The sequence below is a fragment of the Trachurus trachurus genome, assembly GCF_905171665.1.
Source record: "Trachurus trachurus genome assembly, chromosome: 16".
NCBI classification, from domain to species: Eukaryota; Metazoa; Chordata; class Actinopteri; order Carangiformes; family Carangidae; genus Trachurus; species Trachurus trachurus.
The window spans coordinates 25,253,194-25,267,350 of NC_139902.1; the positions used below are offsets into that span (position 1 = coordinate 25,253,194).

General features: G+C 45.3%; 1 protein-coding gene across 4 annotated transcripts in view; it reads left to right on the forward strand.

The window, feature by feature from the left end:
• The window catches only part of rims2a (regulating synaptic membrane exocytosis 2a), a gene marked incomplete at both ends in the record, with an annotated part of 135,094 nt that overhangs the window by 37,867 nt on the left and 83,070 nt on the right, over positions 1–14,157 (forward strand). For all 4 annotated transcript variants that reach the window (XM_083990457.1, XM_083990456.1, XM_083990459.1 and 1 more), the window contains one exon: positions 636–928. In XM_083990457.1, coding sequence (XP_083846583.1) covers positions 636–928 — 293 coding nt within the window. The remainder of the gene's footprint in view (positions 1–635; positions 929–14,157) is intronic.

Consider the following 14,157-nt stretch of genomic DNA (forward strand, 5'->3'; position numbering starts at 1 on the left):
AGAAGGGAAGGGTTGATTTTCTTCTCATTTTATCCCACCAATGTGCATCAACTGCAGTCGGATGACCTCTGCTTCGTGTATCGGCGTCAGGTGATGTGACTAATCTCTGCCATCAGGAGTCATGTGGACCCTGCGTTGTTGCAGTTTGCAAACTGTAAAAAAGAAAAGAAAAAGGAATTTGACGGTTAGGGTGTCATAACAAAGAAGAACAATGATCTAATGTGTAAGATGTTTGATCTGTACTCTGGACTCACAGACTCAAAACATTCATTAATGATAATAAACGGATACTACGATGATATCAAAGGCTGCTGTATGTGTACAATATTTCATCATTCACCTCATCAACATGAAAATAGTCAGTACTGTTTATGAGCAGTGTAACTGTGGGGTGGAAACTCAAGTTTTGATTGGATTTTTTTTCCAATTGAAAAGATTTTTGAAAATGACCTGAATATTTTATGTTTTGAATGCTCAAAAAAATTTTCACTTTACATTGATGATGCCTCACAGTTATGTTACCGCTTTACATAACACAAACACTCCATTACAGCCCATCATAGGTGGTATAAGACACTCTCTGCCCATCGATCACCATCTCAAACCACTAACTCCTCCCTCTCTCTCCACTGCAGGTTATGTGGGTATGCAACTTGTGCCGAAAACAACAAGAAATCCTCACCAAATCGGGGGCGTGGTTCTACAGCTCGGGGCCCGGTCAGGTGCCGGGCGTGTTTGAGGGCGGGCCACAGGGGAAGAAGGCCAAACTTCAGGACCCGTCCCTGTACCCCTACCAGGGAGCCTCAGGGGACTTGACACCAGCGTCAGACAGAAGCAGACCTCACGGCGGGCTCCTGCCCAGACAGGGGTCCCTTGACAACGGTTCGGGGCTGAGGTACTTGGGACCAGGCGACGCACCCATAGACAGGTCAGTTCAGTGTGTGAAGCGAGAATACACCTGCTCTGCGCTGTGTGGGTTGTTTTTATTATTGTGTAGAGACATGAGGATTGTCTGATCAGCAAAATGAAGAACTTCCAGCTGATTCTTACTTGCATCATGGACATAACTGCATAAGAGCCTTTTAGCACCAGCACTGATCTATGTGACTGTTGTATTTGGATGTGCAGGACAGTGATTCAAGTGTAGCATAAAAGCAGTGTCTCCTAGCAAACCAGCCAAGGCCCCATATAAAACTGCTTGTACATGGAGCCCATGAGGCCTATAACGGAGACAGAGACACAGATACTGTATCTGGCACTAACTCAGCAATTCTACAACAGTCATCCACCCACTCACTCTCCCTACTTCACACACATACAGCACACCAGCACATATGATCACAGATGGCTGAGAGCCAGGCTCAGCTGCCATAGGGTGCTGGCAGGTGAAGGGTGCTTGCATGAATTTATACCGTCTCACCTTTTCAGAGAAACTAGATTTTTTACAACTTGAGTAACTCTTTTGTCATTAGGAATGTTTCTAAGCCAGTGGAGACACTGCAGGCTAGAAAACTACGATGTTTGTGATGAGGAGGAGGAGGAGGAGGAGAAGGCCTCATTATGATTCAGAACACTGCATTCAGATTGTCATATGCACTAAATGGCCCCTTTGAGTGGAACAGTCTTAGATGCTGACAACACGGACATGCTGTGCTTGTGAATCCTAGTATATCTGGTTGCTTATTTCTTGACACTGGTGTCAAGTAAGGTAGTTACTTTGATGTCCACATGGGGGCTCTTTCCTCTTTCTTCCTCTAAAGGAAGGAAGAGAAGCTTATAGAGAGAGTCTTCACACTCTGGGATCTAACTTCACAGTAGAAGGCCGGGCAGAGAACCATTTCAGATATCTCTCCTTGATTCGTTATCTTGTTTGCAGCCCCTATTGTATAAGATGACCTGCCATTCGTCCTAACTTTTATAGACTTACACAAGCCAATTAGGATGTCTAAAGTTGTCTTCTGGTTTGGGCAACATACCTGTGATGAAAAGGAAGAAAGTGAAATGGCTAAAGTCATACTGACAGTGCTGAGACACTGCAAGAGAGCACACCCACTATTTCTCTCTTGTGCTACTGTAAGACTTTCAGATCAGATTTTGTTTTCCCTAACCCTTGGGCAGTCACAGCAAGCATAAGTTACTAGCAGATGTCCTTGTCTCTCTGCTGGTCCTCCCTGCCTACGAGACCAGACTTCCCAAAGGAAAGCAGGGAAACGTGGGCTACATGTTGTGGTGAAGAAACCTAGAATCCAAAGGGAGGGTGCCTCTGAGTTATAGCTTTGACTCATACATGCAGTATACACATTCAGGCACATGTGCTGTAGGAAAAGATCCCAGTTTAGCCCATGTGTCTGCCTCTCTCCTGCACTGGCCTTTTATAGGTGTTCTTGTAGCCCATTGTCTAAAGCAGCGTGCACAAACTATCTATCCACAGTGTGTTTGGTTGGAGACACAAGTCATTAGTTGTGTATGTCCCCTCTCTGTCATTGCAACCTTGTATGTACCTCTTAACACACCCAGAAGCTGCAGATGCTGGAGAGCTCCTCTGGAAACTGTTTGCTTTGCTATATGTGGATATATTCAGTATACCTGCCCATTAGCGCCCAGCATTGGATGTAAGTGTACATACTTACAGTGCTTTTTCAGCGTAGTGAGGCTATTGTGAAACACTGACACACACACACACACACACACACACACACACACACACACACACACACACACACACACACACACACACACACACACACACACACACACACACACACACACACACACACACACACACAATCAAGTATTATCATTCCAGAATAGACACATTGTCTAGGTAAAATTTTGTCCATCTGCTATCGTTGTTGAATCTCCCATCCATTGTGTTTCTTTATTCACAGTTTAAACCTTTATTCACCGCATCATCTGTAACTGTGTGGTGTAATAAAAGCTACAGTACTGTAAAGCTTTAGGAAAGATGTAGGATAATGACGTTTCGTGCATTGGCAGTGCATTAACCATCTCCTCCTCAAATGGCTTGCTTTTTTAAGGTGCTTTTAATGGCTGACCGGACTGACTATGGATCAGACCATAGATCAGACCGCCCCAAGCATTCAGTCAGTCAATCTCTGTCTATTCCAGCTCTCGCCACTGTATATTAATTGATTGCACAGCGCGAGAGAGGTGGATACGGTATCAGGGAGTGATTCTTGCTTTGGCATTGGTCACATTTTGCAGTGACACAACAGGAAACAGGCTGTCTGAAAATTCACGGGATAATGCTGATGATGGATCGCAGAGAGTCCATAAATAGAACTCCCACTGCATAAGCACCAAAACCCACTTTCATTAATCTTAAAGAATGTTTAAATTAACTCCTGGATGTGTTCTGCTGAAGAAAGGAGGGAAAAAGCTGACAGTCTATTTATAAGGAGAAATAACTTGGGAAGGCTTCTAATTTATCTTGGTCTCGGAGGTGTCATTTGAATGAACACACAGATACGCTGGGACAGCTGCAGTGTTGGGTGAGGCTGATGAAACAACGATTACATTGGGATTGGAACATACCCACTGGTGAAATTTCTTCAGATTCTGCATTTTTTGAACACATTCATCCAGGCAAGAGAAATGTTAGGCCTGCCAAAAATGTTAGAGGAGGGAAGCAGAACACATTCAACCTGGACTGGCTGTGTAACACCCAGCCCAGGACAGAGAGGCAGTGTACAGTTAGTTTTCATCATTAACCAAGTCTTCCTCAGTTCAGACTCCATATTATGCACACATGCCGTCATCAATCCTCACAAGTAGTTGTGATCAGCTGATGCGGCAACATCTTAAACTTTGGATGGAGTCCAGTCGGGAAATAAAACATCAGTTCACCTCAGGTCATCTGAACCACTTACTGTATTTGAAAGTGAGACTCACAGGGTGAATGTCTAAAGAAAAATCCATTATAATTGCCTTTATATACAGGTGTGTATCACACAGTAAGTGGCGTAGCTCATAACTGAGCTATTTGATGCTTACAGTAGACAGATAGGGTGATGGCATTAATGCTCAATTTTGTTTTATAATATGACAAATGTTTGAACTTGTCTGACTTGGTCCTGTGTGCTTAGTTGTAACTCTGGCTTCAGCAGCTTTCTACATCCTCACATCTCAACTATAGTTTTCTTCATTCTATATGTGACGGGAGGAAAAACAGAAATCTAAGTAATGAAACAAATGAGTGTGTATCAGCTCACCACCATCACATGATGATATGACAAGGCAGAACATCTGTTGCTTAAATGATACCTTCTCATTGGTCAAGTATCATTGGAAATATCAACCAAAGTGGTGAAAGCCGATGAATCATGTCATCTAAACTAAGGTTTAAGTGTCCTTTTCTTCTATTAGGAGCTCATTTTGAGTTCAGGAATGTGATTTAACTGCGCAAGAGATCATATTGTCTTGGTGGCAACTATCTATTGCAATGATGTTCTTGTTCAGAACGATTTTTTTTGCTTTCTTGAATGGCCATGTTCTTGTGCTTGATCTCACGAGAGAAAAACGAAGATTTCAGATAGAGGTCATCTTCCAGCTCAAGTCACGATCCTCTGTGCTTATAGAGGAAACCAGAAACATATTCATTTCATGTTCAAGCATATACTTCCACATAGACTTCCATTATCCTGTAATGATGTTTGACGATATCAGACGCTCAGGGAAGCTGTATATGTGCATTAGTGGATTCTTTTTCAGCTGATCACAGTTACATGCAGAGGCGCTGATAGAATAAAATGGAGAAACATTAATTAAATAAATAAGTGATCCCTCGGGAAACCCCCCCTTTTATGTGTGCCCTTTCCTCACAGACAGACACGCTGCCTTCAGAGGTATTAGGGCTGTCCTCCTTTATTACTGATGAGGAGCTGATGCTCTGAGGACAGATACGGGATATAAGGAAGAAAAAAAAAACCCTGACGACAGCATCGCTCTTCTACACTATATTGTATTGTGGTCTATCTGCTGCTGTGCGCGTCCCAAAGAGTGCATGATAGAAGATGGAGAGATATGGCAAAGAGTGCGCACGATTGCATATCAGCCCCATAGTGTGTGTGTGTGTGTGTGTGTGTGAGTGAGAGAGAGAGAGGGAAAGGGTGTGTGTGAGTGTGTGTGTGTCTGCTTGTGTTTGTGCGTGTGCTAGCGCGAGTGTGTTCTCTTCATAGGCGACTGGAAATATGAGTTGAATGTGAGGCAGCAGCTGATGCGCCGGTAAGCGATGCTGCTGCTGCTGCTGCTGCTGCTGGCTGCCGTCTAGGATGCTGCTCCGCTTCTCCTCTCCTCCGGGCGCTCCTTCGCCTCTTCCCGCACACCGAGAAGAAATTTTTGCCACAGCGAGAGGAAGAAAAGGCACGTTACCGGCACCGGCACTACCTCCCTTTTCTCGCTTCAGGTCCGAAGCAATATGACCGAAGGATCCCGCCCGGAATGCGTCTCATTTATTAAGGACACTTTTTACCAGGAGCGGCAGCAGAAATATGGAACTTGATCGGCGCCTTTTTCGCCTTTAATGCGCCTCGGGAGATAATAATAAACAAAAAATACTGAGGAGGTGTATGTGTGCGGAGGGGGGGCGTCCGGAGAGAGCGCAGGCTTTGGGATGTATTGTTGGTGAAAAGGAAAAAGGGTGATCACTTACTGAGGATAAAAGAAAACGGTGGGGGAAAATGCAGTTTGAGACATTGCGTCAGTTCTGTAGCTCGGTTTTATCACATTTCAACGGGGCTTTCACGGCGCCTCAGAACATCTTACAGACGGAGCTGTTCGAGCAGGCGTTGAGCAACATCGGGTGAGTGATTCCTTTGTAAAGAAATGCCCTGATTTATGAGGAAGGGCTTCCCCGTTGGTATGTCAAACGAGTATTGGGGGGGTGGGGGGTAGTGGTGGGAGGGGAGGGGGGGGGGGGGGGGGGGGTTGTTGCGTTTATCGATCGGCAGCCAGCCTGCGTAATAACAACCTACAGTATAGCCTGGTACTGTTGCTGCTGCAGATATTTCCTGGCTGGATGATGGGGCCGATCAGTGATGCTGCTGCTGCTGCCGCGGTCTGCTGTGTGCGCGCGCATGCACCGCGTTTGAATGTTTGTGAGGAGGCTGTGGGGGGAGTAGGGGGGTGGGGGGGTGGGAGTGGGAGGGTTCGTTAAAATGGACCGTTTAGATGGACTGTGACCATGCCCGAGGTGTGACTGTGCTGTGCACGTCGCCGTGTATAGTATGCATGTTATGTATGTATATCCTATGTATGTGTGCGTGTGCGCGTGCGCGTACGCCCCAGCGCACCGCTGCTGCAGCATGTGTATACTGGCTCTGCTGCTGTTGAGCCTGAGAGAGAAGAACATGAGGGGGTGAGGAGGCTAAATGTACATTTTTTTTAAGATAGTCCAGGACCGGAAACCACCTCGCAAACACACCCACACACCTACACACCCACACACCCACAGCGAGGCTACCTACACACTCACTCACAGGACATAATGTTTCTTGGAGCAGGTGAAGGTATAGCTCAGCTGCACACCAGAACAGGTGTGAGTGACTGATAAAATCACAGCTCAGCTGCAGAAAATGGTTAACAAGCATAAGAGCATATTATATCCGTAAATATTTAGACAGAGACTTACAGAGATGTAATGAGGTTATTTTTATTATTGGAAAAAAAAAACAGTGTGCCTTTAAGCAACGCTGTTACTGCTCTTTTCATGTTTGCTGGAAACGAAATGCCTGTGTGGTGTGTCGAGAGAGAGAAGTTGGATCTCACTTAGATGCATTGGAGCATATTATGATTAGTCTGCTAAATGCTCTGTTCCCCCGCGGAGAGGCCCCTGGTCATCTGGCTAGGCATGGCTGTTAGACACATTATGCAGACTGCAGAAGGGCTCCAAACTTGCAAACAGACCCATGTTCCTGCAGCCGCAGGGCTGAGAGAACATGCAGGCCTCTCCTCTTCCTTGGTGTAGATGCAGGCACCGTATCTCCACACCATGCACTGTCTGTCTCCGGGGACTGCGAGTCTTTTCCTCTTGTCCCCCACCCTACCGTCAGAAATAATTTACAGCATTGCTGGGCTCTCTGCCACCTCACATTACATGGCCAGAACACTCAGCCACTGGAAGGGCTGAACAGGGGGCTCTGTGCCTGGAAACTGTGATCCAGCAATCATCACATCTGACTGATTAAATTGAACTTATTTTCCATCACTAGCCTTTTCCCCTCTTAACGAAATCCTTCAGTAGAAACTCAGAATGGTTGCTGATGACAGGACAAGGCTTGTCTTTCTCATGCTAATTTATCATATTTTCAATATGACTAATTGATACAACTAAATGATAGAAAGTCTCCGTGTGAGTGGCTTCAGTTTTAATAGACTGCTGCAGGGATGACGTCTTTTTGCGGGCCAGCCTGGATGTTGGCGTCATCCTGGTTTCCTTGACAAAAAGCCATTGGGACTTTTACATTGGCTTGTGTTGAATAAGCTCCGTGACCAACAAAAGTGTGTGATATTTACACATATCGCAAGTGTCATGATGTTTGAAGCCTAACAAGTGCAAAACTAATGTTGGGCTATAAATGAACTACACCACCATGGGATGACTTCAGTATAATTACTTCTAAACTCGTTGTTTGAGTTACCTCTACTATAGAGGCCTTTCATCTTACAAAGTTAGTGATAGTTTGCAAGAGTGTGAGTATAAGCACAATACTGGTGATGACCTTCAACCTTTCTGTCATCCTCATGACTCTCAGTCTTGTTAGCCACAACCTTAAAAACTCCTAAAGACGACGACTGAGGTGTCTATTGTTGTGTTGTATGTTGTAGAATAAAATGCGAAAGTGTCTTTAGCTTGTGTTAACACAGACCTTTAGGTATCTAACTAGAAACCTATTTGAAAAAGCCCATAGACTTTGAGACAAGGGTACTGGTGGTACAAAAATGTTAACTTATATGGGACTTTGGGGCCAGTGTCAGCTTCTCTGTCCACTATTTTCTGAGTCTGTAAAGGAGCTCACAGGCACACAACAAAACCAGCAGTGTGTTGCTGTTATCAGCGGCTAGCCAGCCTGGCCATCCGTTCGATCAGGGCTGTTTGTGTTTTGTGCAATTCTGTTTCCCTTTCGCTCTCTCTCTCTCTCTCTCTCTCTCTCTCTCTCTCTCTCTCTCTCTCTCTCTCTCTCTCTCTGTTTCTTTCTTGCCCAGGCCAGGCCAGCTAATGGGCTGTATGCTTTTAGATCCATCTTCCATGTATTATGCATGTGTGCGTCAGCAGAGGTCTTAATGGGGTGTGGGGATCTGTTCTTAGAAGGCCTGAATGGTTTTGAATTGAGTGGTCACTACATTTAAACAGCAACCATACCCCAACCTCCTCACACACACATGCACACACACCCTCCACCCTATCACACCCCCACTGCAGCAGCTCTTTGAGCTTGCTTCCCTGAAATGCTCGAGACCAAAGTGTGTCTGTTGTTGGACTGCTGTATGAAGCAATATAAGGGTTGTTATTGAGTTTGTGGTATAGCTACATCTTCTAGTCTTTTCCCACATGAGGCTTTTGCAAAGCTTGTGATACAGTATAAGTGGGATATGAATAGCAGCATTTGAATTTCTGCACAAATGCAACGTATTGGAGGCAGCGCTGTGTTTCAGACCCAGCATATTAAATAAAAACCCATATTGCTGCTGTTTAATGATTCCAAACGGGCCGCGCAATCTTGGGTGTGATTTTAGTGAGTCATCTTCATACTCACAGCTGTTTACTTCATCCCACATAGTCTCATATATTGTTCCTGCAGTGACAGCATATTTGCAGCTGTGCACTTCATCATTTTATGGCTTATATGTGCAGCACAGGTTACACAGAGGCAGGAAAACCAACTTGTTTCCACCATTATTCACTTCTACACTGAAGATTTCTGTGAAGTGGAAACCTCCCTCTGGCTTTCTCCCCCCTTCCTAGAAAACCCAGTACCTTCTCCTCACTTGTCCCCCACTCCGACAACTGGGTTGCCATAGTGATAAGGTGTAATGTTTGATCAATAGAAATGATGATGTATGCTCCTCGTCTGTTAATCCTGATGTCAGTCGGCCCTGATTAAAAAGACAGAGAGGAAGGCATGAAACAAGGGATGCTCTTTCTAACATGACATTTATGATGATGAAAAGACAGAGGGGTGGAGCATGTCACTTTAGAGATTCTATATTGTAGATTTTTATCTCAAATCCTGCTCTTGTCTGGCTGGAGACATGACTGTGATCTTCCTTTTCTTATTTTTGTCTCCTCTTGATGCATTTTCTTTGACATGTGAACAAATGTCAGGAATACAGTACTCGGTTTAATGGAAGTTTTCAATATAGTATATGTAGTTGTACGTATACAGCTGGTACTGGTTATCTGCTTTATCTCAGACTTGATGCTGTTATATGTTTTGAATTTCCATTGCAGTTTAACTGTAAACTTGAGTTGAATGTCCGTATGTTTTTATGGTAGCTGTAACAAACATGATTCCACTGTTTCCCATCCTCTGGAGCCTGCAGAAAGAATATAAATAGACATATACTGTAGATACAGCCGTAATGTTTAACTAGAGGAACCTGAATTGACTTCCTTAAGGAGGCATGAAACGCCAAATTTGAGCTTTTAGTTTTGCCTGTGAGGCAGCCAGTTTGTCTGTCTGATATAGACCAGACCAGACCTGGGCTGAGCTGAGCTACTTGAGCAATGTGTGTTTGTGAGTGCACCGGGTACTCTCATTATTTCCTAGTGAAGCAGTATTACATAACAGACATGTAACTCCTTGGGTCTGAGCAATCAAATCAACCAGTTTGCTAAACAAACTCCGGTGATGTTGAGAGGCAGCTAACCTACTGGCATGTTTTCTGCTGGGTAATCTGACACTAATGGTTGATGTCGCTGGTTATCAAGAGGATTATTAATGGTCTGTACTGTTTAATCCACAGCTACAGCTGATTATGCACTCATTACTATACATTCCAGGTCTGGACAGCATCTGGACATGTCTGGGCCTTTGTTTCCTTATGAATAGAGCAATTCAAAGTGAGGCCTGTTGTGTTTTGTTTGAGGTCTCTTTGGTGTGTAAATCAACCCTGCACATTTTGTACTGAAGCTTTATCAGGAACAAGAAGAATAAACAGAGAGAGGCACGTGAAACGAACCAGGCTTAACCTCCTCTGTTTCCTGTGTTCCACTACACAAGACAAGTTGTACACTGCACATGATTATTTTATATGTCTATCTTCATCAAATACTCACATCCAAAAACATGTTGCATATATGAGATCCACACTTTCCGTTTTTTTTTTACTTTTTGCTCTTATAGCTTCCTGTCAGCCCGTATTGATGAGCATTGTGGGTGTGAAGTGAGAGGAGCTCGGCGGAGAGACAAAGCAAAGTACAGAAAACAGAGAGAGGAAGACAGAAAGTAGCAGGAGGAGGCAGGAACACCCAGGCATCAGTCACCATGGTGACAGAGCTGTAGATGAGGCAGACACAGCAGGCTGCAGCTTGTGGGACTCTGAACCCCTGGAGCCCCAGATTCATGTTGATGTGACAGAACTGGGGGAAAGGAGAGGAAAGAGGTTGGAGAGGAATAAGAGGAGAGAAGGAGGAGGAGGAGGAGGAGGAGGAGGAGGAGGAGGAGGAGGAGGAGGAGGAGGAGGAGGAGGAGGAGGAGGAGGAGGAGGAGGAGGCAGACTCCAGACCTAGAAACCAGTGACAAGGACACGGATTCACAGCAGTCCCTCCCTTGGCTCCTCACAGTGCCGGACACTTGTGTTCATTTGGGGGTTGTATCCACCTTGATATATCATTGGCCACACTCTAGTGTACATAACATTTACCTATCCCCTGTTTTTACCCTTCCTTATCAAGTATATCTGCTTCTCTCGCTATACACATTCCCGCAGTTACACATTAATGCCTTACAGATGAAAAAATCAAGCTGACGTAGCTGCTGCTCCGCCGGAGCCACTGGGAGTTAAATGCCTTGCTGAAGGGCTTCTCAACAGTAGCTAGCTGAGGGAGGGGAGCACGCTACACTTTCTTTGTCCCTACCCACATTTTCCCAGCCAGCCTCAAGGCTACCGTCACCTCTTTTTTTTTTTTTTTCATCTCTGTGAGTACTATAAAGTAGCATCTTGAGGATTTAGGTGTAGGAGTCAAACGGAGGCTTTGCTGTATCCCTCAGTAGTTTATTTTCCAACCCTCAACATCCCGTCACACCTCGCCCACGCTCAGGCAGCCCACCCCCAGTCCACCCACAGCCCACCCTCAGCCCCGTGGTGTTGTAGCCGGGTGTCGGCGGCACTCAGCAGCTGTAATTAAGCCAGCCCTTTATTGGTTTTGTCCTCACCGAGGGAGATATGCGCAGGAAGAAGGGAGACCCTGGTTTATTGCCTGGGCGTCTAAGAGAGGGGTTATTATGATTGCACACTGGAGAGAGAGAAAGAAAAAAAGAAGTGGATAGAGAGAGAGAGAGATAAAGTGGAGAGAGTTGGAGTGATAGCAGTGCAGAGGAAAAGGGGATGAATAGTGTGAGAGAGACAGCGGCAGAGGCTGAATCGATATGCTCGACTCCTCTCTGCTCTCACCAAATCATATCTCAGCATCAGACAGAGAGTGGGAGAGGAAGAAGGAAACAGAGGGAGGGTGAGGGAGAGCTGGTAGCTAGCAGTGGGCTGTGTAGATTGATAAGGATCAGGCTAATGTCCCCAGCAGCCCCAGACATGCAGCCACTGATGCTAACGCTGCTGCCCAGAGAGGGGGGAGATTGTCTTTGCCAAGGTTTTGCCACTGTGGTTGCCATGGCACGGTGCTGCGGCAGCGATACATGTGATATGACTCAGTAAGATGTATACTGTGTACAGGTTGGAGGAGCCGTTCTCAACGGTGGATCAGGATGAGGAAGGTACAGGGAGGTTGACAGAGCTACAAAACAAGAGAGGGAATACTTTTCAGCCTCAGCTTGTAGAGTGCTGACATCTGGGCTCTTTTCATGCTCACGGAGCGAGACTGATTCCCTCAAAGGCTGAACAGGCACGTTCCTGCATGCATTTCTGCGTGTGTGACCCTCAACCTTAGCGTGTCATTAATGGTTGAGTTACAGTAGGCATAGTGTCCCGACCGTCCTCCCAGTAAAACTACATCTCACTCGAGTCGGGCGTCAGAGGCCACTTCCATCTCCGCCTCAGGTCCTCAACTTGTTCGTCTCTTTTCTACTCACTGATGAACTAAAGAGAATGGCTGCAGAGTGGCACAAATGTGAGACTCACTCGGCTCCCCTGTGCGTGTCCTTGCATTCTCTTTGTGAGTGAGTGCGTGTGTATGTTCATGTGTTTCAAGCCCAGTCCCTGGGAGGTCTTTTTTTTTTTTTTTTTCTCTTGAAAAGCGCCTTTTACTCTGCTCCCAAACAGATGTCTGATGTCATCTTGTTTTTAAATAGCTGAGAGAGAAGAGAAACTGCATACGGTGCATGGATAGTGCTTTGCTTTCAACCATATGCCTTGATGTGTGATGCTATTTGTCAATGTCAGTAACAGTTTAACAGTTTGTAGAGGGGTTAAATTCCACTTTGCTTCTGCTGCCGTAGCGTACCGACGGTGTGGGAGCTTACTCGGGGCGTTTTCAGTGTGTGTTTGGCCTTGACGCTCAGTGAAGGTGCTAATTGAAAGCTAAGCTATCTACTCCTAAAGGCACCTCACAGCATCATCATTCTTGTTTTACATTTGATTTATTGATTAAAACGGCTTAAAGGGTTAGACCTGTGGAAGGTCAAGAGGTGGGCTTTGCTTAGTTAAATCCCTGTAACGCGTCCATACGACACAACTGGACAAACATCTCAAAGTCTTCCGTCACCGAGGCAGTTATAGCGATGATGACGGTGGATATTGAACCTATTTTAGTAATATTACTATTTACACGCCTCATATCCAATGCACAATTGACCTGATAGAATAATATTTGCATGCATTGTTTCATGAATGGGGGGAAAAAGACTGCTTTACACATAATCATGTTGCTGTGCCCCAAATCCAAATCTGTTTCATGCTCCAATTTATTCAATTACCAAAAATATACTTGAAGAAGCCGTGTGATAAAGCAATAATGAAAAAGCTTAATCTAAACATCTGCGTCTATCCAGCCCATTGCTATCATCATCCGTCTCATCCCCAGCCCGTGCTCAAATCCTCTTTTGCAACACTGATGGTATTTCACAAGCTCAATGAGATTAATTATTTCCATATTTTGCAAACATTGCACCGTGTGTGCGGCTCCCTCGTCTCCCCACACGTGTACAATTAGCTCAGTTCATTTGTGTTGCAAATGATCCGGCCCTGGCGGTGCATCGGCAGCCTCCCTGGGCTTCTCCTGCCACGCAGCAAAGAGGAGAACCCAGCCGAGGAGTGATCAAAAGCCTCCTTCTCTGGCAGGCAGATGCTGAGTAAACAGAGAAGAAGAAGCTCCAGTAACTGTCTCCTCCCGCTTCCGCTTCTCGCCTTCATTATTTTTGGAGTCTGCTGGCTGGCATTAATGAAACCCCATGTAATATTCATTTAATTCCCAGTGTTTACTAGTTCATTAGGTTTTAGGATAGTTCTTGATCTGATCTCCAGGGGTGGCTAGAAAGAGGAAAGCTGACTTTGAAGATTTTTCTCTTTTCACCAGCCGGGCTTCCTTCCATTTATTCATATGTCTCTCTTGATCCTGTTAGAAGACCGTTCACACTCCTCTCCATGCCTGCTGAATTGTATGGCATTCCTCTCCCCTAATTTGCCTCACCATACTTCAGCTTTCATTTGGACAAATATAGTAAAGTTTGAGGGCTGTTTTTGGATTCCGATGCAGTGGTACATCAAATGTAAACCAGCGACCCAGTTACTGCCACCGCCTGTATGGAAAATAGTTTAGTTACACCATCTGGACATACTACAAATCAGTCGTTTCTAGGAATCTAAGTGAAAAAGGTGTGTATCGGCTGATTAAAGAGATGATAAAATAAGTTTTGGTTCATCATCCCCTTTCATCCTTGGCTGAAGTTAACTGCTGTCATAGATTAAATGTTTTATCAGACGGCGGCCCCTCTGGCCGGTTCAGCTCCCTGGCTCAGGGCATGT